General features: G+C 47.6%; 11 protein-coding genes across 11 annotated transcripts; 5 read left to right on the top strand and 6 right to left on the bottom strand.

Annotated features, from left to right (window-relative positions):
* Window positions 1-1,175: 1,175 nt before the first annotated feature.
* BP01DRAFT_349942 (YccV-like-domain-containing protein) lies at window positions 1,176-3,348 on the bottom strand. The gene is made up of 4 exons (XM_025573772.1): window positions 2,832-3,348; window positions 2,616-2,769; window positions 1,555-2,558; window positions 1,176-1,496 (listed from the first exon to the last, which is right to left on the bottom strand). The coding sequence occupies exons 1-4, from the start codon at window positions 3,242-3,244 to the stop codon at window positions 1,322-1,324; spliced, it is 1,746 nt and encodes a 581-aa protein (XP_025427142.1). The 5' UTR covers window positions 3,245-3,348; the 3' UTR covers window positions 1,176-1,321.
* A 79-nt stretch (window positions 3,349-3,427) lies between these two features.
* BP01DRAFT_418982 (putative C2H2 finger domain protein) lies at window positions 3,428-5,205 on the top strand (the record flags this gene model as incomplete). Its single annotated transcript, XM_025579367.1, has 3 exons — window positions 3,428-3,588; window positions 3,683-5,133; window positions 5,177-5,205. Exons 1-3 carry the CDS (start codon window positions 3,479-3,481, stop codon window positions 5,203-5,205), a joined length of 1,590 nt encoding a protein of 529 aa, XP_025427141.1. The 5' UTR covers window positions 3,428-3,478.
* Window positions 5,206-5,333: 128 nt separating this feature from the next.
* On the bottom strand, window positions 5,334-7,583 carry BP01DRAFT_408342 (putative R3H and G-patch domain protein; the record flags this gene model as incomplete). Its single annotated transcript, XM_025578813.1, has 3 exons — window positions 5,334-5,896; window positions 5,953-6,522; window positions 6,592-7,583. The coding sequence occupies 3 exons, from the start codon at window positions 7,581-7,583 to the stop codon at window positions 5,440-5,442; spliced, it is 2,019 nt and encodes a 672-aa protein (XP_025427140.1). The 3' UTR covers window positions 5,334-5,439.
* Window positions 7,584-8,163: 580 nt separating this feature from the next.
* On the top strand, window positions 8,164-10,255 carry BP01DRAFT_328521 (cysteine protease ATG4). Its single transcript, XM_025572951.1, has 5 exons — window positions 8,164-8,519; window positions 8,608-8,928; window positions 8,988-9,159; window positions 9,209-9,436; window positions 9,491-10,255. The coding sequence occupies exons 1-5, from the start codon at window positions 8,366-8,368 to the stop codon at window positions 9,846-9,848; spliced, it is 1,233 nt and encodes a 410-aa protein (XP_025427139.1). The 5' UTR covers window positions 8,164-8,365; the 3' UTR covers window positions 9,849-10,255.
* On the bottom strand, window positions 10,046-11,009 carry BP01DRAFT_187219 (histone H2B family protein). The gene is made up of 4 exons (XM_025570913.1): window positions 10,619-11,009; window positions 10,486-10,557; window positions 10,342-10,429; window positions 10,046-10,292 (listed from the first exon to the last, which is right to left on the bottom strand). The coding sequence occupies exons 1-4, from the start codon at window positions 10,788-10,790 to the stop codon at window positions 10,202-10,204; spliced, it is 423 nt and encodes a 140-aa protein (XP_025427138.1). The 5' UTR covers window positions 10,791-11,009; the 3' UTR covers window positions 10,046-10,201.
* Window positions 11,010-11,406: 397 nt separating this feature from the next.
* BP01DRAFT_328517 (histone H2A) lies at window positions 11,407-12,039 on the top strand (the record flags this gene model as incomplete). The annotated part of the gene is made up of 4 exons (XM_025572950.1): window positions 11,407-11,459; window positions 11,520-11,608; window positions 11,660-11,863; window positions 11,916-12,039. 4 exons carry the CDS (start codon window positions 11,407-11,409, stop codon window positions 11,972-11,974), a joined length of 405 nt encoding a protein of 134 aa, XP_025427137.1. The 3' UTR covers window positions 11,975-12,039.
* Window positions 12,040-12,349: 310 nt separating this feature from the next.
* BP01DRAFT_386728 (NADH dehydrogenase [ubiquinone] 1 beta subcomplex subunit 9) lies at window positions 12,350-12,891 on the bottom strand (the record flags this gene model as incomplete). The annotated part of the gene is made up of 5 exons (XM_025577686.1): window positions 12,350-12,375; window positions 12,446-12,487; window positions 12,544-12,622; window positions 12,687-12,819; window positions 12,872-12,891. The coding sequence occupies 5 exons, from the start codon at window positions 12,889-12,891 to the stop codon at window positions 12,350-12,352; spliced, it is 300 nt and encodes a 99-aa protein (XP_025427136.1).
* A 203-nt stretch (window positions 12,892-13,094) lies between these two features.
* BP01DRAFT_349923 (putative dihydrolipoamide succinyltransferase) lies at window positions 13,095-15,566 on the top strand. Its single transcript, XM_025573771.1, has 11 exons — window positions 13,095-13,489; window positions 13,563-13,609; window positions 13,662-13,733; window positions 13,785-13,840; window positions 13,916-14,263; window positions 14,330-14,722; window positions 14,776-14,835; window positions 14,892-14,946; window positions 15,001-15,068; window positions 15,125-15,196; window positions 15,259-15,566. The coding sequence occupies exons 1-11, from the start codon at window positions 13,305-13,307 to the stop codon at window positions 15,301-15,303; spliced, it is 1,401 nt and encodes a 466-aa protein (XP_025427135.1). The 5' UTR covers window positions 13,095-13,304; the 3' UTR covers window positions 15,304-15,566.
* Window positions 15,106-16,511, bottom strand: BP01DRAFT_186981 (uncharacterized protein). The gene is made up of 3 exons (XM_025570912.1): window positions 16,177-16,511; window positions 15,253-16,104; window positions 15,106-15,187 (listed from the first exon to the last, which is right to left on the bottom strand). Exons 1-2 carry the CDS (start codon window positions 16,343-16,345, stop codon window positions 15,533-15,535), a joined length of 741 nt encoding a protein of 246 aa, XP_025427134.1. The 5' UTR covers window positions 16,346-16,511; the 3' UTR covers window positions 15,106-15,187; window positions 15,253-15,532.
* A 1,228-nt stretch (window positions 16,512-17,739) lies between these two features.
* On the top strand, window positions 17,740-18,985 carry BP01DRAFT_360728 (protein-L-isoaspartate O-methyltransferase). Its single transcript, XM_025575976.1, has 2 exons — window positions 17,740-18,058; window positions 18,213-18,985. Exons 1-2 carry the CDS (start codon window positions 17,894-17,896, stop codon window positions 18,843-18,845), a joined length of 798 nt encoding a protein of 265 aa, XP_025427133.1. The 5' UTR covers window positions 17,740-17,893; the 3' UTR covers window positions 18,846-18,985.
* On the bottom strand, window positions 18,983-20,902 carry BP01DRAFT_186761 (DnaJ and TPR domain protein). The gene is made up of 2 exons (XM_025570911.1): window positions 19,765-20,902; window positions 18,983-19,707 (listed from the first exon to the last, which is right to left on the bottom strand). Exons 1-2 carry the CDS (start codon window positions 20,740-20,742, stop codon window positions 19,120-19,122), a joined length of 1,566 nt encoding a protein of 521 aa, XP_025427132.1. The 5' UTR covers window positions 20,743-20,902; the 3' UTR covers window positions 18,983-19,119.
* Window positions 20,903-21,166: the final 264 nt, after the last annotated feature.

The following is a 21,166-nucleotide window of genomic DNA, read 5'->3' as shown; positions in this document are numbered from 1 at the left end:
GATAATTTAAATAGATAAATTAAGAGAAACTTAATACTATTTACTAGAAAATAATTATCTTAATTATAGAGAAAAGATATATCTGAAATATTATAAAGAAGTAGACTAGTAGATAATATAATATATTATCTATAAAATAAGAAAAAGTAAAGCTATCTTTTTCATTATTCTACCTTTCTATAAATAGTATTTATAAAGAAAAGATTTTAAAAATATTATTATAAGAAGTAATATTTCTCTATAAGAAAAGAAAAATAGTTATAAAAGCTAAAGTACCTCTTTTAATCTTTATAAGTAATTATAAAGAAAAATCTATATAGTAGATTTTAGATACTAGTTATATAATAGCTAAGTAAGCAGACCGCGATCTTCTATTTAGAGAATAGGTAACTTGTGGATTAGACAGATTAGCAACACCTTCAGGCAATCAACTGGTACCTTTGGCCTTGCAAGGCTATTCGTTCATCACGCTATTTCACCATCCTAGCCCTTATAATATACTTGGAGTAAAATAGTACTATCTATATAATCTTGAAAGAAATAGATATAGCTATTATAGTATCTCATAATATAATATATAAGTTTAGATAGTATTCAGAATATGAACCACACAAATAATAGTCTGTATCAGAAGATTCTGGTCTAGTTAAATAGTAAGCTCAAGATATATAGATAATAAAGAGATCAGTAGATTCTCTAAAAAATAATGAATAATAAATAGATATCTTGAAAGATATTATAGACAACTAATTTTATAGTAATAAGAAACACTGGATTATTATAAAGCAGGACATGCTACCATATATTATGGTTCAGTAATAAGGATTTCTTATTCATTATGATGATGTTGATCATGATGAGATGGAGACGGAAATCGACTCCGTCGAAAGAATGCCCGAAGCTAACGGCAGAATTCGCCATGGTCGGAACCACCACAGAGCGACACTTGGCGTCTGGAGGGCCTCGAGCCCAACATATCAACTACAGATATACTATTAAGATAGGTTGATTTGTGCGAAGGACTATTATTTTAAGGCTTTAGAGTCTTTCTATATATCTAAATAGCTTTATTTTTAGTGTTTTAGATAACTATTTTTTATAAATTTTTGTTAATAAATGCTGCTATATATATTACATAGAAATTTGTATGGAGAAAGACATAGAATGGTTACCATGGCATTACAGAAACGAACGGGTAAGTGGGTCCAAGGGGGCGAAGACTTTTGGCGCGCACCTCTGTACTGGTATTATAATAAGAAAATTAGTACAGTTTAATAATTTTTGGTATACAGATCGGTACTGTCCTTGACCCCGTACCTAATTAATCATCAGGGTACTCATCCTTAATATTACTCACAAAGACCCTCCTGTTGCTATCCCACCTTTTGAAGTATCTGCCCGCAATTGCAACAAGGGTGTGCGGCAAATCCATCAACTCCGTTATAATAGGCTCAATGTTCTCCTCTGCAACATACCGAACACTTCTATCATCAACACTGAAACTGTCAGCTTCAGAATTAAATAGTAACCCGTAAAGCACGAGCTATCACTCACAGTACCCGGTAAAAACTCTGGTGTCGGCCGTCTTGGAGACGGTCAACCTCCATTCTCCTCATCCACTGTTCGCCTGCACCACACTCCACATCCCACCCGGTGATGATGGCGCTGTATGCATATCGACGATGCCTACAGACCTGTCCAATTCGATACTTGACTCTATCATCTTGAGGAGAGCGTCTTTTGATTTCTCTCGGAATACTGTCCACAGCCCGCATAACATGAAGGCTTTCCAAGATATGGTTATACTCAGCCGTGCCGTCAAAAAGTGGAGTGATGAACTGCTCAACCATATTTATATCGGCTGGAAATTCCATAGCTAGAAGTTCCATCAGCCATGGCAGATTTTGTCTCAATTCGATTGGCCGAGCTGGATCTGAAAGCAGTATGTATGACCAGAGAGCCGCATATTTAGCACTAACCAAATCAACCGATGCAGACCGTGCATGCCGGGAGTTACTACCGCGCTGAAGAGAGTTCAGAATGTTCTTGCTGCAACGAAGTACGATCTCTGATATCTCGGAATCACCAAGGAACATCGCTTCCTCTGCAGCAGAGGCTCCCAGGAAGTTCAACTGATGTTGTAAGTCCGCGACCGGTGTCTCTTCATCTGACCTAAATGGATCCATATAAATTGGAGGCCCTCGTGTTCCAGCTTCGACTTCCTGATCATCGATATCAAACCCGACTGGTGGCGTGACAATCACGTGAACATGGAAAGGGAATCCACATGGCCGGGCGTCCAGGCCTAGCCCCTGTGCGACATGGCAATAAATGGCAGCCGAAACTAAGGGGAGTGAATTATGCGATGGATCTTTCAGCGAAACACCTATGAAATTGTGATCCAAGCAATGGTAGCCCCTTCCCGGTTCAATACCAGTGAGATTGTTCGCTCTCAGGAATCTGGCAATCGTCCTGGCCTTATCACGGCTCGTCTTCAGGTGAACTTCAGGGTAATTGGCGACCAACATTGGAATGATCTGATCTAGCCTGCTGATAACCTTAAAAGAGAAAGTTAGTCAAGGAGGCGCTAGGCCATCTCAGAGGTCGGTGCCTACCTCCTCGAGACTGCCAAACCCACTCTCACAAATAAAGAGATCGAACGCCGCAAGTGCTCTGCTCAGAGAGACTTGCTCCCCACTTCTCAATTTTGCCCATTCGCGGATGGCAAAGCTTCGATGAAGACAAGACAACACTGCTCCAGCATAGTATCTTTGATGGCAGATATACGGTTAAAGAGTTGTCGGCAGGCAGCATGGGTCATTGGTACCAACCTCCGTGCCAATTGGTCATCTGCCTTAGATCTCACCAAAAGGTTATGTGAAAGAGCATCTTTAGCATCAAACCCAAGGTCTGTGATTGCTTGGAACTTCTGGATTCTTCCGACCTGGCTGCAGATGATGCTATCCAGCAGGCGTGAAGTTGCGCGGTAGCTCGTATGCTTCAGAATGTAAAGCCTCTTCCAATCTGTTCCTGATATAGGAGCTGCTAGCCTCCTTGGAAGTTCATGCTCAGGAGCCCAAAACTCGAAATTACTCAAACAGTAATGGCGCCATAATGCTGGTTCATTTGTTACGCCACGAAACCGGCGTGCTGTCTGCTCTAGTGTAGCCGTGGTATAAGGTTGGCAGTAATGGAGAATATGTTGTAGCAACTCTTCGGGAAGACAATCAAGAGACAAAACCATTCCGCTGTGAAGGATTCTATGGTGACTCAAGAGAATATGTCAAAAGTAACCTTAACACTTGGCTGGGGAAGGAGCAACTGACTAGTTGTTACCTACGAGTTGAGCAACCGAGGTTGATGACCACGAATCAGAATGAGGCGGGCCGGAGTTTGATTCTCTTTGGTTACCTACTCAGCACAATTTGTCCATATCCGGCCTACCCCTATTGCAACCACAGAAATTATCACTATTCAAATGGGCCAGTACTATTCCACAGCGCATAATGAGGAGGTCACTCCGGCGGTCGACAGGCGAATTGATTATTATGAACTCCTGCAGGTTGCTCGAGACGCATCTGGAGAGGAGTAAGCCAACCAAACGTTCTGCCCCGCTTGTCGAATCTACATATTCTGTTTAGCTGTCTGGAAGACTGACATCATGTGCACTCTGCTTGACAAGAATCAAGAAAGCATACCGGAAGAAAGCTCTTGAGTTACATCCCGACAAGAATTTTGGCAATATTGAGAACGCGACAAAACTATTTGCTGAGGTCCAAGCTGCTTACGAGGTGCTCTCTGATCCTCAAGAGCGCGCCTGGTATGATTCACATCGAGAAGCCGTTCTAGGGAAGGATGGCAAATTCGAAGATGTCAGACTCTCAAATAACACTAGGATTACGACAGCAGATGATATTTTCAGGTTGTTCTCACAGTTCAGCCCTCGAATGGAGTTCTCTGATGCACCTGAAGGATTTTATGGTGGTCTTCGCGAGATCTTTTCACGTCTTGCTCTGGAGGAAGAACTGGGTCTGTGCGGCGAAAATATCAATGCAGTAAAGTACCCAACATTCGGTCACCACGATGATGGCTTCGAAGAAGTTGTGCGTCCATTTTATGCAGTATGGAGCGGATTCTCAACAACGAAGACGTTCGCATGGAAGGATAAATATCGATATTCAGAAGCTCCAGATCGTCGCGTCAGGCGGCTGATGGAGAAAGAGAATAAACGTCTGCGCGATGAAGGTATGCGGGAGTTCAACGATGCAGTTAGGTCTCTTGTTGCATTCGTCAAAAAGCGAGATCCACGGTACATTTCAAGTGTTCAGAGCGAATCTCAGCGACAAGAAACTCTTCGTCGGTCCGCTGCTGCGCAAGCAGCTAAGTCACGGGCGGTCAATCAAGCCAAGTTCCGCGATTATGTTGCTCCAGACTGGGCAAGGTCAGAAGAGCATTTTGGCAGTGTTTCGGATGATGATCACAGTATCTCAGATACTTCGGTAGAGATTTTTGACTGCATCGTATGTGACAAAAGCTTCAAAAGTGCCAGGCAATTCGAGGCACATGAACGAAGCAAAAAACATATCAAAGCCGTCAGGCAGCTACAGAAAGAAATGAGGGCCGAGAATAAGGAACTGGGATTGGTGGACAGTTTCACTTCCAACGACAGTAAGCAAGAAACAACCGCATCACCATGCAATGGTTCAGGCTGTGTGCCATGCGCGGACCCCAGGTCACGATTGACTTCGACGAGTTGCGAGTCACTGAATCGCAGTACATATCCGGAGACAGACAGTGGAGATGCCAATCTTAACCGTGACGAGGAAGAAACTATTGGGGCCAGCGCAGCTTTCTCTTCGATTGAGGAAATTGAGGAGCCTATTACCATCTCAGACAGCGATGTTGACTATGCGCCTCGAAATTCCGTGGAAACCCAATTTCACCTGACGACACAGGATGGTACACAGGATACATCAGACATATTGCATGATATAACGCAGTCTCTGGCAGCAACCCATATAAACAGCCAGACATTGACACCTCCAACAAAATTGGGTAAAGCGAAGCAGAAACGTCTGAGAAAGGCCCAACAAGCCAGGGATCAGTCCCAGGACATTATTTGTATCACCTGTGGTGCCGATTTTCCCTCTAAATCACAACTGTTCACTCATATCAGAAATTCTAGGCATGCTCAGCCGCAATTGAAGGGTTCTCTATTAAGGAGATGAAAATTAACACTGAGTGACGACGCGTGATTTACCCGCTTATTTCAAGTTTTTCTCTGTTTGCTGAAACTCTTCATGTCGCTTGTGCGACCCCAGCACAGCTCAAAACCATTATGAACTACAGTACAAAAACAGATTTTATACAACCTGGGTCATAGGCAACCGGCTTGAGAAGCAAAGCTCGTCCAGCCATCTGTGTACAGTACATATCAGTCTAGCCAAGGCCGGTTCTAGAGTTCTTGACGACATGCACAACCGGCTGTAGGATACCCTTGTTGTTACTAGCACCCAGGGGGGTGCCGATGCTCCAACCCATTTTTTCAAGCATGGCTCTTCCTCTGTTTCCTGCGCCGATCTCTGGCGCAGAAGCACCAACGACTTCACCATCCATATATGATGCCGATGCGTCGGGGCGTCCGCGTCGAGACTTGGCTGATCTTATCGCCTGGTGCCCCCCGGACCTAAAGTCTCGCTGGACAAACCCACCCTTAGATAGCATGCGGTCCAATTGAGGAATGTTCTGCTGAGTGAAACCAGGAGTTCGGGATGTCTTATTTAAGATTGGGAAGCGGCTCGATCCTTTGCCACGTGATTTAGAATTCAGATCCATTGAATTTGCCAATTCATGCACCAATTTTCGTTGTTGCTTCGCCATAGGAGGGAGAACCAGGCTGGTTGAGCCATCCAATTAGTGTACACTCCAACTATACGAGGACATCGGAAATACCTCTTTTTTGTGGATAGCAGAAAAAGTCGAATTTCCGTCTTCAGTTCAACCATGTCCATTCCTTTCGCGTACTTGACTCTGAGATCTGGTTCGCCGCTTCGTCGGCCAAGCAAGCCTTCTGAGCGAAGTTTCTCTCTTTGCTGCTTTCTCAACCTCTTTTTGGCTCGATCGGTTTGCCATGCGCTGAGAAGTTCCGCCTCCAAGTCACTTTCGAATACAGCTGCATCAAAGGCGTGCCCCTTCCCCTTTGCTTTCTTCTTCAAGCTTGGCCGGTTAAAATCCATAATATCAAAACCATAGTAGGGATCGAGATCTAGCGCGTCGGCAAACGCAGTAGCCGATGCAATCAAGCTTTCTTCTTCATTTAGCCTTCTTTCTGTATGTGAATGATAATCGCCGGTCTCCCACTCTCTGCTGTCGGTGGTACCTAGGTCAGAGGAAGCGTCCGATGGGACCGCTCTTTCCGTTCTCTCATCGGCGTTCTCGGCAGCCGTGTCGATCGGCGTGGTAATCAATTGAACGCCTTCCCGATCGAGTCCGTTCGTATCTCCGATAGTTGACGAGTTTTGCCTCCTCGGTCCCGCCAAATTATTACCTGGTGCCGTCAGAACAGGAATGCATGGTGCAGACAAGTAGTACATACATTCTGCTATGTCAATGCCCTCCTGCGAGGACCGCTGGCGGACGATCTCATCATGGGATACTTTCTCCTCGTCGGCAAGTCCGGCACTCCTAATGCTGGAAGGTGAAAAATCACGCGTCTGTATAATGCAATCCACCTCGCGAGATGTCATCTTAGTTTGTCTATCGTGCAGCATCACATACTCATCATCCATGTTGGCGATATAGTCAGCTAGTATAGCCTCCTCTTCGGATATGTAATGCTTCGTCGTCTTCTTCTTGGATTCCGCCCTGTTGGACCTGATATCAATGTAATCTGAGCAATCACCCAATCCCTGTTCGACCGGCAAACCCCCGGCCACCATGCCAAGTTGTATCGACGACCTTTTCCCCAGGCGCACATCAAGCAAACAGTTGGTCCGCGTTTCCTTGATGGGCCTGTCCGTGTCTGCGGAAGTGGGCGCGGTGTGGGATGACCCTCCATTTTCGAGGGTATACCACTGGTTGGACTGATTCTGGCGCCCTGGAAATACTACCTCATCTTCGCTGGAATCTTCAGGGTTGAGTAGGCACGGATCACAGTCTGTCATGGCCGACTTGGCTGTCGTTGCAACGTCTTCGTCTGATGATCCTGTATGACTTCGGCAATGTTGGATTTCCAGTGATGAGCTTGGGGTTGTAGCTGCCTCACATGGCTTTTTTGCTTGCAGGCCCTGAGTTTCATCTGGGAGTTCCGGAGACCGCGTGTTCGGGTCTTCGTCAGGTTGTATGCTTCCTGCGCTGACGAACAGTACGGCTTGGTAGCGAAGAGAAACATTGGTTCGCCTTGAGTTGCGGCCCTCTGTGTTGCGTGCTTCTTCTTGTAGGGTGAGATGGTTTCTGCCTGTAGCTTCGGTGGCGTTAGTGTGAACCGGCAGGTCTTCTACGCCAGCGCTGCTGATACTACCTTGGAAGCTGGAGTCCGTGGCTCTGCACTTTCTGCCTTTTGCTTTTATCTTGGACCGAGGCATTCTTGTGCTGCGATTTGTCCGTGTCCTCTGATTGTAGCAGTATTCGGTTCGTATTGCTGGAAGAAAATGGGCTAAATTTTCATTCAGGTGACAATGTCTTTGCTGAGCCTAGCGGGTTGGCTTTAGGTTTCCTTTTTTTTTTGGCGGGCGGTGAGTGTGTAACTGCGGAGTTGGTCTGAGGCCTGCACTCCACTGTATTGTGGGTATCTTATAGGTGCACCCCGAGATGATTTCATCGTCAAGATGCTGTTGTGTGCATCTTGGCGGTCTTCTACGGAACTATTGACTGATTCAAAATGTCTGTGATTTTTCATTCCTGAATCGAAACTGTGACGATGTCTGGAGCTAGCCACTACTGGTGGGTCAGTCTGGTAGGGTCAGTCACGGCATGGGTAACTGAGTTGCATATATATAATACATGAGTGGATGACTTAAGGGCGACTTCCCATGACTCAGTGCTTCACTTGCAATAACTATCAATGCGCCCCCTGCTTACCAAAGCATTGCACAGCATATGAATTTCAATAGACAATAAGAATTGACTGCTTCTACCTACCTCATTAGCCAGGAAACACTCATAGGGAGCTTCATCAAGCAGGTACCGTGTAGTACTGCACACCGTGCTCAAATGGCCATCCCACATGACTGAAGCGGGCCGAACGATAACTCTTGGACCCACCCACCCACCGAGTACTGACGTAGCATCCCACCCGGTGACAACCATACATCTTCCTAGGAGCCAGGTATGAGCATTGCGCAAACCCAGAGAGAAGACAACGGCCATGAATGCTGTTGATATTGGCCGGTGCAGCAAACGCATCGTGCAATACATTTGGGACCCCGAGCCCAAGAATGACAGACAACCGCATGAACCCATCTGGTGTCTAGGGGTAAAATACCCTTCAGCGGAGGCAAGAGCATCACAGTCAAAGACTCGTAAGCCCACCTGCAGCCACAAGGCATCGATCGTGGAAAGAGGTCGGAACTGAGGCAGTGCATCAACTAATACCTGCATATCGCGTAGATGATGACGGCCAAAAGGGGGACGAGAGAGATGTGGTTGTATCGACCGCCTCAAGGACAATGGGTACGGCAGAACATAGTTGGCCAGAGGCGTTCATCTCAGACTTTGAGTCGAGAATATGGATGACCTACCGCTCAAATTTTATACCGATACCCAGACCCGATGGCCACGATGCCAATGCTTCCATGACACTAAGCGTTCGACTACGAAGTCAGTTGTTGGACACCGAAGGGTTTACCTCAGATACTGGGTGGGGTTGTATGATAAGGTCGGGCCAGAGCCTGTTAATCAACACAATGGCCTTGCTACTCCTTGGGCGCGGTACCAACCTTGCTCTTCACAATTCAATGACGGCCAGAGTGTCCTTGCTGATACCATAGTAGATTGGCGCCGTGGGCAGAGACTCGAAGACGAAGCCAGACTGCTATCACTTTTTGCAGACACCCCAAGTGCACCCTTTTCAATTCACCGCTTCGTACAGCATGGTGCACAATCATGCGGCAAATACCCAGGGCAATGGTTCGGGCCATCCGCAACTGCCAGATGCATTGAGTATGCAAGGCCCACCTTTGTACGGTCCAGAAGCTAATCTTCCTGTTAGGGCCCTTTCTGGTCCGTGGAAAGAGCCATCTCTCAACGTATACGTCACAAATGATACCGGGGAGGTATATCGCGATAGGTTCCTGGAGGTTGCCCGTAATGGTACAGACGAGATTCAGCCAACCCTCATACTTGTCGGAATAAGACTCGGCATTGATTGCGTGACTCCTGTTTACTGGAGCGGGCTTAAAGCTGCGTTACAATTTCCCCAGTCGGTGGGAATAGCAGGGTAGGCGCCCACATATCTTTTCCCTGATTGAGGCAATCTCATCAATTCATCTAGGGGACGTCCTTCGGCCTCGCATTACTTTGTAGGCCACCAGGGGTCAGATTTATTTTATCTCGATCCTCACTTTACCCGCCCTGCTATTCCAGAGCGTGACACAAACAATCCATACTCGAAAGATGAGATCGACACCTACCACACACGACGACTGAGAAGGATTCACATGCGGGATATGGATCCAAGTATGCTGATAGGGTTCCTCATCCGAAACAGCGGGGACTGGCAGGATTGGGAAGAACGGGTAAAGTCCATTGAAGGAAGAGCTATAATCCACGTTATCGACGAAGTAGATAACACAGTAAGCATGGACAGGAATGCTCTGGATGAAGTGGAAGTACTGGATGATGAAGAATAGATGCCCGGCATATAACGTCGAGAACTCATTCAGGAAAGACATCAGTCAGTCGAGTTAAGCCGATAATTCCTTTTGACGTACCCATGGATATGGAAATCAATTCAGAAATCGAATTCTGCTGGGGACGGCAAAATCGCGCGACCGACCCCAGATCCGAGTTATGTTACACCGTATTCATGTCACGAAAACCATAAGAAACATTTGGCCCAAGGGGAAAAAATAAAGCCATCCCATGACACATTAGAAAAATCCCGCGAACACCCTGTGACCCACCACCTCAGAACCGTTGCTGATGACGAGGTAGCAAAAAAAAAAAAACAATCCCGCAGAAACAAAGAAAGAAATCAGAAAGCTTATTTGGCAGAAGAAGAGTACTTTGTGACGGCCTTGGTGCCCTCAGACACCGCATGCTTCGCCAACTCGCCAGGAAGAATAAGCCTCACACTATCACTTGTTAGATTCTAACCCATCGGTAAAGATAACGAGGACTTACGAGGTCTGGATCTCCCGCGACGAGATGGTGGATTTCTTGTTGTAAGCCGCGAGCTTCGACGCCTCGGTAGCAACGCGCTCAAAGATGTCTAAACCAAGTCAGCTTCTTTGGTCTCCCACCATCAAAGTCAATCTCGGAGCATACCATTGACGAAAGAGTTCAAGATAGACATGGCACGAGTGGAAATACCAGTATCGGGGTGGACTTGCTTCAAGACTGGAGCAAAAATTAGTGTCAACTTAGTGGTAAAAAGCCCTTTGAAACATGACAAACATACCCTTGTAAATGTACGAAGAGTAGGTCTCCTTCCTGGTCTTGCCACGCTTCTTCTTGTCACCGGTGCTAGCAGCGGCGGTCTTCTTGCCGGCTTCCTTCTTCTCGGCGGGAGCCTTTCCAGCAGGGGCCTTGCCACCAGTGCTAGGCTTCTTCTCGGCAGCTTTGGGAGGCATTTTTAAATTCCGTTGTTGAGATAGTAAAAGGTTGGAGGGAAGACAGTGATGCGTTGGCTTGCTGCGTGGAGTAGTATTGAGGATAGGATGAAGAAGAGAACTAGAATGAGGGAGACGCGGTGACGAGAGAGGCGCGCTACTTATACCAGCTCGCAATGCCTAGTTGATCCTGAGGTCCACGAAAGAAGCAGAATTTCGATACGGTATTGAATACGTATGATCTGTTTGATTAAAGGGTGGGGGACGCGTCAGATGCTGCTACAAAATAACTGAGATCACGCTAGTATGACTGTATTGAGACATGGATTAATAATTACGAGACTTTACCGTATACGGCAACCTGTATCCGAATCATGCCAAATTCATCTCCGCCAAGCCATGGGCGCGCGGCGATATGATCTCCTCTATGATTGGACAGCCCCGCTAAGCGAGAGGGTGATCTGAGAGGCTTCCCAGTAGCCCAACGTCACCCTTGTCGCGTTATTATATATGTCCTCCGCTCCCTCGCGTTCGCCGTCAACCCTCAACCCCCATAAGCTTACCTTCATTGTTGCCAACGTACTCAAATCATTCTGTATTACTTCTACCACGTTTCTCAAAACCACAAACAAACAAAATGACCGGAGGAAAATCTGGAGGCAAGGCCAGCGGCAGCAAGAACGCCCAATCGTGAGAGCCCCAGACCATATCCGTTGACTTCCATTTAGCTAATATATTATTATCTTCCAGTCGCTCGTCCAAGGCCGGTCTTGCATTCCCCGTTGGTCGTGTTCACCGTCTTCTCCGCAAGGGTAACTACGCTCAGCGTGTCGGTGCTGGTACGTTCTGGATACCCCAGTTTACCAATACGTCCTCTAACCTGGTACCAGGCGCTCCCGTCTATCTTGCTGCCGTTCTCGAATATCTCGCCGCCGAAATCCTCGAATTGGCTGGTAACGCTGCTCGTGATAATAAGAAGACCCGTATTATCCCCCGCCATCTCCAGCTTGCCATCAGAAACGATGAGGAATTGAACAAGCTCTTGGGTCACGTCACCATCGCCCAGGGTGGTGTTCTCCCCAACATTCATCAGAGTACGCCCCACTTTACTATCGTTCGATTAGAGCCATCACTGACAGGATCTAGACCTCCTGCCCAAGAAGACCCCCAAGAGTGGCAAGGGTTCGGGTAGCCAGGAGCTGTGAGCAATTTTTCTTTGGTTTGGGTTTTCTGATTCGGCGTGGATTGGTTCTCTTATTGATGTGATAACGGGGTTCTGGTCTGGGCACGTTAATGGCTCTGTTTTTTTTTTTTTTTTCCCCTTCTTAGCTTTTAGTTTCATGGTTGTACATTATGTCTACGGACATGGAATGATACCGAGAATTATTCATGCATTCACTTAATTGATCCTGCGCCAACGTAGCGCTCAAGGCAATAATCTCGGCAACATGCGGCGGGACTCCCCTTGTGTCAGCTAGAAAATCATCTACGCCCTGTTTGTTGGTCAGGCAGGTGTTGATGCAAGTGCCTTAAATTGGTTCGCGACTACAAAATATACTAGTATAATTTCTCCAGTACGATCAATGACCCGCAGGCTCGGAAGCAACTTCGTGTGTCTGTCAGTAAGTCGGAAAACCGGGACGGTCTGTGTCCAACGACAGGGCGCAGGGACTTACGAGGCAACTGAGGCGCGGGAAGGTTTCTCTCCCACTTACTGCCTGGACAAAGTTAGCACGTTGATCTTCTGGCTAGATTGGGCCAGCGTTGTTTATACCTCCTGGGGCAGTAGGCGCGCGATAGGGATCCGGGTGCTTCCATGTCTCTAGCAGCTTCTCGGTTTCCTGCAATAGCACCTATCGGTACACGATCAGTCTACTTCAGACATTTCTGTGCCGTGTAGCTATGATTCAGTGGTACCTTTTGTTGACGAGGGTCGCGAACGTCCTTATTTGCGTCGAACAATGAGCGGATGTAGACTGCCTGTCCTCGCCAAACCTGACGGTGAACAGCCCAGTCTAGGGCAAGCTTAAGGGACCGTCGATAGAGGGAGCTGTCATTGAAGGTCAGAGTCTCTCTGGAAGATTCTCGATCGACAGACGTACGCAGCAGCGCTGAGAGGCATGATGTATGCGAAAGTCGAGGTCGACGAAAAAGGTGACGATAATATAACCCGCGGTTTCGAGGTCGACCTCATATGTCAGGTTGGCTGCGACGGGTACAGAGAAGTGCCAAGTTGGCGAGCTTAGGCAGCCGGAACAGCGTAATAATTATACTCCGTTCATTTGCCGGTCGCAGGAAAAACACAGCTGCTCTATAGGGAGATTCCGGTTGTCTCGGCCCGGGCTCCAGCTCACGTACTCCGACATAAGTTTCGTCACTCCCTCTACCTTCGACAATTGAATCTGCATTGGACCACGACCGGGTAATCGTCACTTCACCCAACTTCCCGAATTTACTTGGTGGCTCCAGCTTGTAACTTGCCTTCCTACTTCCATCAATATTATTAATCCCTTCTTTTTGCATTCCTGGTTTGCCATGGCTTCTCGATTGCCCTTCCACCGTCTGCCAGAGCAGCACCTGCGGGTTCTGCCTCGTAATGTCCAGGCTTTCCGCGCGGTCTCCATCGGTCACCCTAGGAGTTTTGCGTCAAATGCCCTTCAGAAAAACATCAAAATCGCTGGTCGGCTGAACCTCGGTTCGCAACGATTCACGGGTTTGGGGTGAGTTTTCCCCGACCAGGTTGCTTGCAATAGCAACAGAAAGCTCAGAGAGGTCCAGTAATTTCACCAATAGCCCACTGCTATTTACTCCTTTTGGTGCCAATCAAGTAAGAACCTATGGTAAGTATGGCATCCCTCTGATTTACCGATTGTACTAACATTGCGACTCGAGCGGATACCATTGTCAAGGTCCCACAGATGGCAGAGTCTATCACCGAAGGCACCTTGAAGCAGTTTTCGAAACGTATGGTTTCCTGAGCACTCTTGTCCTATAGTTCACTGATTGTGTCATAAGAGGTTGGGGATTACGTTGAACGCGACGAGGAGATTGCGACAATTGAGACTGATAAGGTGCGAACGTCTCAGTGACACTAAAGCGTGAAAGTCATGACATTCCTACATTCAGTAACGGCTGACTGGTACTAGATTGACGTTTCTGTCAATGCCCCAGAATCCGGCACGATCAAGGAGTTCTTGGTCAGCGAAGAGGACACTGTGACGGTTGGTCAAGACCTCGTTAAGCTGGAACTTGGTGGTGCTCCGGAAGCAAAGAAAGAAGAGGAGGCATCTCAAAAGCCTGCAGAACCAGCCAGTACTGAGAAGCCCACGGCTTCTGAGCCAGAGCAACCAAAGACGTCTGAGGCCCCGAAGGCGCCTACTCCTGAGAAGCCTACCTCCAAGGAGACCGAAGCTAAGAAATCGCAGCCTGCGGCACCTAAGTCGCAAACCTCTGAAGATAACAAATCCAGCATCGGGGGCCGCGAAGAGCGCAGGGTTCGTCGGCATCAATCTTATCATCTTCTGACCTGACACGTCGCTAACATGTCCCGCTGCGTATAGGTTAAGATGAATAGAATGAGACTGAGGATCGCGGAGCGTTTGAAGCAGTCCCAGAACACGGCAGCCTCCCTTACTACTTTCAACGAGGTGGACATGTCGTCACTCATGGAATTTAGGAAACTGTACAAGGACGATGTGCTGAAGAAGACTGGCGTTAAGCTGGGATTTATGAGCGCCTTCTCTCGTGCATGCGTCTTGGCTATGAAGGACGTCCCTGCAGTCAATGCATCCATTGAAGGGCCAAATGGTGGTGACACTATCGTCTATCGTGATTATGTTGATATCAGTGTAGCCGTTGCCACCGAGAAGGGCCTCGTGACACCTGTGGTCCGCAACGCAGAGACCATGGACCTTGTTGGCATTGAGAAGTCCATTGCGGAACTCGGCAAAAAGGTAAGCTACCCAAGGCTGTGAATTTATGGAATTCCGATCTAATATATGCTTAGGCGCGCGACAACAAGTTGACAATTGAAGATATGGCTGGAGGCTCTTTCACCATCAGCAATGTAAGCAAATATGTCCATTCTCGAAATAGGTTCCTGTTGTATTTCTAACTCTTTAGGGTGGTGTTTTTGGCTCTCTCATGGGCACGCCGATCATTAACCTTCCCCAGACGGGTAAGATCCTACGCCTCGAGGTGATATGTGCAACGTTTGACTAACCTGGCCAAGCTGTCCTTGGACTTCATGCGATTAAGGACAAGCCGGTCGCCATCAATGGAAAAGTCGAGATTCGACCTGTAAGTCGCTGCTGTGTCTTGGCGGCCCCTTATCCTGGTGCTGACACTCAAATCAGATGATGTACCTTGCTTTGACTTATGATCACCGGCTTCTAGATGGCCGGGAGGCTGTCACCTTCCTTGTCAAGGTCAGTCATATAGTTTGGAGCACATTTTCCACTCAGAAGCTAATTTCGCCACTTACATCTAGGTCAAGGAGTATATCGAGGACCCGCGTCGCATGCTGCTGGGCTGAGTCAAATGCTACGATTTGTGTACCGATGAGAGCGGAGGCCCAGGGTTCACTGCCATATCTCCACCTATTCCTGATATCCTGGCGTGTAGAACATTGCTTTGTATACGTTCATTTTAGAAAACAGTCATCACAATCAGTCTGTGCCACACATGTAGCGAACCCCATCGTTGCAGCTACTTTTGTAGCTTACTTTGTCACCTTTGAATTGGGACGACCGGCTTTTGGACCGTCAGAGTCCTATTCTTGCTTTCAGCAGCCTGGTCTCTTCACGGGTAAGCCCATCGAGTTTCCCTCTTTCCAATTGCAACAGTATGGGTGGGTCTAGAGATTTCATCATGTTGACCAGGTAGTCAATTACAGCATGAGCAAGCTGGGCTGCAGGCAATATGCTTGACATATTCTTTAGGTGCATCTCTAGCGAAAGACCGCGGGGTGGCCGGAAATATCTCAGGTAGCCTTGTTGTCCCTTCGCCATCGTATCTTTGGCGAGGGCATGCTGCACGTGATGAATACATTCCTCGGACCTCGGGGTAGATTGACTCTCGGCCGCCCCGAGCTCCTCTGTCGCGGCCTCCATAATTAGATGGGCCGAGATGGCATCTTTGAGTTCTGTCAAGTTCCGCCCTACTCCTTCGTGGAGCGCGAGGAAGTGTGCTATTAATGCCGGTGCCGTTGCCTGCGCAGCACCATTCTGTAGTAGATTATACCGGCAACAGAATAGAACTGCAAACCTCAATAGTCGGTCTTTGGCACGAACGTCGTTTGTGAGGTTATCTGACTCTGACAATACTCTTCTCATCGCTGTTTTCGCAACCATACTGTTAGACTTCGACCAAGCCGAGTGTAGCGGCAATGACGATTTAATGAACATACTGTCAATGGTTCTGAGGTACCAGTTCATATTCTGGTGATCCCCTCTATGTCCTTCGGCCTGTGCTTTTCCATGGCACAGGAGTCGGTTGATTGTTGTGCAGAGAAGATAATCAAATATTAGGACATCAACCTCCGCTTGAGTGGTTGGGTCTGCTTCTTCACATTCCATAATTACGTATTAAAGGCATCCGAGTGAGAAAACTCACTGCCTTGTCTGTTGGGAAGTGATTGCAGTCGACTATATACTGTGCATCGACTGGATTATTATGAACCGAGGCTGCCATTCAGGTTCGCCAACCTGCCATCCATGATGGGAGTCTTGGGGCTCTGTTCTAGGTAGGCGGTCATGCTCGGCACTAGCTTATAACCTGGGAGTATTCTGACTACTTTTGAGGACCTGAGAAGCATTTAATAGAATATGACAACTACTTAGTAGTACTCCGTACCTAATACCCATAGGCAATCAGGCTCTCGTGCAAGTGACTGGGGCATGCTCGCGCTATGCCCTTTTCGCGCCCTGGATCAAATCTGCCATGCACAGATATTACTGTTACTGTTGGAATAACTAGCAGCTGGCAAAACCGAGGTTTAGGTTCGGTCTCTGTCATACCGCTTCCAGCCTACTCATACATGAGTCTAGGTCGAGCAGTTGATGCCAATGGCCTTCTGCTTGTCAATCAGTGTATTGTTCAGGCGGCAGGTCTATTGGTCAATGAGAAGAGGTTAAAGCTAGCGAGTTGCTCGTGGGCAGGCTTTGAGTTTTTATCAGTAAAGGGTACTAGGTTCAACATACGTATGTCTTATAATTGAATCAGATATATGTTTTCATGTCATGATCTATATAATGATGGTATATTTCGGTCAGGCCTAGAATTTCAGTACGTCGGGACTATCACCCATATCATTGAAGAACACATAGAAGACAAATGTCCTGCCAGCCAAGTGACACCAGCGCCGCCTCTCTAATTGTTCCAACTACACCACAGTTGAGTCAATCGGGAGATGCATTGACTGATCACAGATTCTGCCGGCAGAACCAATGAATGGTCAGTATACCTACTCACTTTAACTACTAGATTAAGTGACTGTAACAAACTAGCCAACTCAAACACCGGTAAGTGAACGGGTTCCAGGGCTACCAGCAGGGGGTCAAAAATTAGTGCAAGAGAACAAAGTCAAAGAATGTGACTTCAGAGGGGGTCCAGAATGACTTTAGCTCAAAGTTCCTTTATTTTTGAGTTGATATAAAACCCAATCATTCCAAAAAACAAAGACAGTTGAAGAAATTTCCTAATCTAGAATCCTAATATATTCCGTAAGAACCTGATATTCGGTCCCAAGAAACCCTAATAATCCTAACATAAGAAGAGGACTTTAGAGGTGTTTCTGTAAGCTCACGTGATTGAAAATGTCTACACAGCAGGGGAGGTCAGTGTATGGTCTTGGCATTTATGACCCACTCGTACCAAATCCGCTCCAATTGAAGCTCCAAGCCACAGACAGTGACTAGGAGTAAGTCAACCATGTGATCTCTAATTACTTCGTATTGATGTCATATACGCACAAAGTCATGGCCGAAGCCTTTCTGACTTGTAAGGATACATACAGCCTTGCAAGTAGGTACCTTCTATGCACTTGCCTCTAATAATACAAAGCCATTCTGCAAGCAAGCCTGCATCTTCGGTAGTCATCGTTGCAAGGGCACAGATTGTCTTACATGCTCGCTACGATTCCTGCCTCAAATTCAGCTTACACGCAATTTGCGCGGACACTAGTTTCAATGGCTTGGTACTGCTCTGGATCGACCAACAGCGAATTGGTGGAGAATCTGTACAGAACCGGCCTCATCAAAAGTGGGAGGGTGAGAGATGCTATGAAAGATGTAAGCAACCATGCTCGTTCCTTTAACCACCACAGATTCTTGCCCTTTCCTCGAGCTCGGAGTCTTACCCTGTCAAGAGTAATTAAGAGAAACAACCGAATGGTATCTAGCCGGTCCAATTTGCAGATTGAAATCTGACAGATAGGTGTGCAAGGTTGACCGGGCCCACTACGCGCCCTCAAGGCCGTACTCGGATTCACCGCAACCAATTGGGCATGCTGCGACGATCTCTGCGCCCCATATGCATGGCCATGCATGTGAGTATCTCATCGACTTCCTCAAGCCTGGCTCGCGTGTCCTGGATATCGGATCCGGCTCAGGCTACTTGACCCATGTTCTTGCCAATCTCGTTGCTGAATCACCCGCCGGCAATCAACTGGGTGGCCAAGTCATTGGCATCGACCACATACCAGAGCTTGTCAAATTAGCACATGCCAACATGAGCAAGTCAGAACAGGGTCGCAAGTACCTCGAGTCTGGAAAGGTGAAATTCATCGCTTCCGATGGTCGCCTGGGATGGCCTGAAGGGGCGCCGTATGATGCAATTCATGTTGGCGCAGCTGCCGATCGGCTACACCCTGTGTTGATCGAGCAACTTCGCGCGCCTGGGCGTTTGTTTATCCCAGTCGACGTGGAGAGTGATGATGACGACGGAGCTACCGGGCGCCCGAGGTCAAGCGGTGGACAATACATATGGGTTGTCGATAAGAAGGTGGACGGCTCTGTCAGTAAAGAGAAGGTCTTCCAAGTCAGCTATGTTCCTCTGACAGATCGCCCCAAGGCATGATCATACTTCGTCTACAAAATCTCCCTGACCGGGCTGATGCAAAAGCGCAGCCCTCGCGCGAAGTCTACAGTAATTTGCGACAGAAATTCATTGCAGTTGCCTTGGATGTATACAAAAATATACAAGAAAAGTTAAATAGGACAATAAATCCGTTTTACGAGCCTTGGTGCCCCTATGATATCGGAAAGGGCAAGCAAAGAGGGACTTATGATAGGCGGGAATGAAATAAGCGCGACGCTTGATTTTAGTGACTAACAAGCAAGCCAACCAGCCGTCAGCGAAAAGGAAACCCACCACCAGGAAAATTGAACCCCTGTCCAGAGAACTTGAACTGGGCCCCTCCCTGTTGGAAAAAGAACTGTTGACCACCGCCGAATGGTCCGGACTGGAAAGGATTACTCCTCTGTGACTCGGGATCGTTGGGATCATCGCCATTGTCATAGCGCCCTCTTAGATCGGGATCGGATAAGACCTCATAGGCCTCATTGATAGCGGCCATCTTTTTCTCAGCCTCTTCCTTGGACACTCCACGAGAGATGACCTTGTCGGGGTGGTGCTGTTTTGTTAATTGACGATATGCACGTTTAATGGTACGCTCATCAGCATCGCGGCCAACGCCCAGAACCTTATAGTAGTCCTTCTGCTTAGAGCGCTTTTGCAAGACGTGAGATTTCTGTAATAAGTCCTGAACCTTCCTAGAATCTGGATGATGCTCCTTTGCTTTGTTCAGTATGCTTATTGCCTCCTCAAAACGCTCTTGGTCGAGAGCCACTTGACTCCTGTATAGAAGACCTGCCAGGGATATTGGATTCAGCTCCAAGGCCTGAGAGCAATAGGAGGCTGCGCTTTTACGCATCTGTGTCTAAGTCAGAAATGTTAGCAATTGCCGGGTATTCACGGGAGACGGCCATTGACAAACCTCTTGGTAGGCTTCACATGTTCTTTCGACCAATGAGGCATACAGATGATTTGGTGCGGCAGGGTGGATGTAGCCCGCCGCCTTTCCTTCCCCTACATCATTCTGTACATCGTCTAGCAAACCACTCTCATCAACGACTCCAATCAGCATGTTGATAACATTGTTGAACTTCCTAGAATTCGCAGCGTCTTCCATTGTCTGTATTCTCTTCAGAAGGTTTTTTTGCCTGCGGTAAAGACGATTGCAGGTTTTCGAGTCGGGGTCTGAATGCAAACATTTGCGGATTTGAGAGATGCCGCGATCATAGTCTCCAAGCGAGTAGAATAACATGGATGAGATTTGCATATGAGGCTCTAACGAGCCTGGAGATATTTGAGAAATATGGGCGAGGTCGCTCAGGCCTTCCTCTACCTCCCCTCGCTCGAACCGACAATGAGCTCGGGTTCGTCGGAGACTCAGGGACATGCTTGCTTTTCCAAGAGCTACATTCGCCTGACTAACGCAAGTATCCCAAGAACCAATCTTTTCCGCCTCATGGGCTAGCAGCGCAGAATCCTGCGCGGCCTGTAGCTCTTTGAATTCAGGCGATGATTCCTTCCCAGCCTCACTGAGATCCCCAAGAGCCCCAGCCCAATCAGCAGATTTAGCCTTGAGGCGGGAACGCTGCAGAAGGGCACTCTCAAAGCCTGGCTTTAACTGCAGTACGCGATCAAAGTCGGCCAGAGCCTGAGAGTTCCTCCCTAAGGAAAGGTAGGCCGCACCTCTTTGGAAGAGGACCAAATAATTCGCAGGGTCCTTCAAAATAGCCGCATCAAAGTATTGCAAAGCGTCCCTGGGCGAACCCCCGGCAAGATGCGTCTTCGCAGAAGCAATTAAAGACGAAAGTGGAATGTCGGGAGAGACCGAAGAGGACCGCAGGCCATATCCGAGTGGTAAAACCGCCAGAGCGACGGTAAGAGACCCTAGAGAGACAAGCATTATGGGAAATGAGAGACATCAAACGATAAGTATGGACGGCGGAAAAGGTAGGATGTTATGGAAACAATTTCATATTAGTATGTAATTAGAACGTCGTAGACCAGATGCGGTCTCAGGGACAAGCTGCGACAAAAGAATAAAGACCTGTTGTATGGTTGGAGAGTGAGGTTACATATTTTGAAGAATATTGATAACAGCCAGCTCTGACTGCGTTCTTTTAATATTGAGGTGGTTGTTGCGGGATAGCGATCTTCCAGTCTGGCCTTTACAACGCTGTACTGAGTTACGGTATTTTACAGCGAGCATCATACATCCCTGAAAATGAGCATACGAACCGGGCGGCTTGACATGGTCCCGCACATTGTCTCATACCGTAATGTACAATACCAGATTGGCACTTTATTGATGCCAGCCCGCCTAACAC

This window comes from Aspergillus saccharolyticus (genome assembly GCF_003184585.1).
Source record: "Aspergillus saccharolyticus JOP 1030-1 unplaced genomic scaffold BP01scaffold_52, whole genome shotgun sequence".
In the NCBI taxonomy this organism is placed as follows: domain Eukaryota; kingdom Fungi; phylum Ascomycota; class Eurotiomycetes; order Eurotiales; family Aspergillaceae; genus Aspergillus; species Aspergillus saccharolyticus.
Note: the sequence above shows the minus strand (reverse complement) of the source record. Positions and strands in the feature narration are given on the sequence as shown.

What these genes read in the sequence shown, in the direction of transcription:
- BP01DRAFT_186981 (XM_025570912.1), bottom strand. Translation starts at nt 16,345, where the DNA reads ATGGAATGTGAAGAAGCAGACCCAACCACTCAAGCGGAGGTTGATGTC. An exon ending in GTACCTCAGAACCATTGACA is followed by an intron (nt 16,105 to 16,176) that starts GTATGTTCATTA and finishes TTGCGAAAACAG; the next exon opens with CGATGAGAAGAGTATTGTCA.
- BP01DRAFT_187219 (XM_025570913.1), bottom strand. Translation starts at nt 10,790, where the DNA reads ATGCCTCCCAAAGCTGCCGAGAAGAAGCCTAGCACTGGTGGCAAGGCC. An exon ending in CTCTTCGTACATTTACAAGG is followed by an intron (nt 10,558 to 10,618) that starts GTATGTTTGTCA and finishes TTTTTGCTCCAG; the next exon opens with TCTTGAAGCAAGTCCACCCC. An exon ending in CTTGAACTCTTTCGTCAATG is followed by an intron (nt 10,430 to 10,485) that starts GTATGCTCCGAG and finishes GACTTGGTTTAG; the next exon opens with ACATCTTTGAGCGCGTTGCT.
- BP01DRAFT_360728 (XM_025575976.1), top strand. Translation starts at nt 17,894, where the DNA reads ATGCTCGCTACGATTCCTGCCTCAAATTCAGCTTACACGCAATTTGCG. An exon ending in TGAGAGATGCTATGAAAGAT is followed by an intron (nt 18,059 to 18,212) that starts GTAAGCAACCAT and finishes TAGGTGTGCAAG; the next exon opens with GTTGACCGGGCCCACTACGC.
- BP01DRAFT_328521 (XM_025572951.1), top strand. Translation starts at nt 8,366, where the DNA reads ATGAATGCTGTTGATATTGGCCGGTGCAGCAAACGCATCGTGCAATAC. An exon ending in AGCATCACAGTCAAAGACTC is followed by an intron (nt 8,520 to 8,607) that starts GTAAGCCCACCT and finishes CATATCGCGTAG; the next exon opens with ATGATGACGGCCAAAAGGGG. An exon ending in GCAACTGCCAGATGCATTGA is followed by an intron (nt 9,160 to 9,208) that starts GTATGCAAGGCC and finishes TCTTCCTGTTAG; the next exon opens with GGCCCTTTCTGGTCCGTGGA.
- BP01DRAFT_349923 (XM_025573771.1), top strand. Translation starts at nt 13,305, where the DNA reads ATGGCTTCTCGATTGCCCTTCCACCGTCTGCCAGAGCAGCACCTGCGG. An exon ending in CAATCAAGTAAGAACCTATG is followed by an intron (nt 13,610 to 13,661) that starts GTAAGTATGGCA and finishes TTGCGACTCGAG; the next exon opens with CGGATACCATTGTCAAGGTC. An exon ending in CGACAATTGAGACTGATAAG is followed by an intron (nt 13,841 to 13,915) that starts GTGCGAACGTCT and finishes GACTGGTACTAG; the next exon opens with ATTGACGTTTCTGTCAATGC.
- BP01DRAFT_186761 (XM_025570911.1), bottom strand. Translation starts at nt 20,742, where the DNA reads ATGCTTGTCTCTCTAGGGTCTCTTACCGTCGCTCTGGCGGTTTTACCA. An exon ending in CATGTGAAGCCTACCAAGAG is followed by an intron (nt 19,708 to 19,764) that starts GTTTGTCAATGG and finishes TTTCTGACTTAG; the next exon opens with ACACAGATGCGTAAAAGCGC.
- BP01DRAFT_349942 (XM_025573772.1), bottom strand. Translation starts at nt 3,244, where the DNA reads ATGGTTTTGTCTCTTGATTGTCTTCCCGAAGAGTTGCTACAACATATT. An exon ending in GGTTTGGCAGTCTCGAGGAG is followed by an intron (nt 2,559 to 2,615) that starts GTAGGCACCGAC and finishes TTCTCTTTTAAG; the next exon opens with GTTATCAGCAGGCTAGATCA. An exon ending in CAGAGTTTTTACCGGGTACT is followed by an intron (nt 1,497 to 1,554) that starts GTGAGTGATAGC and finishes TGACAGTTTCAG; the next exon opens with TGTTGATGATAGAAGTGTTC.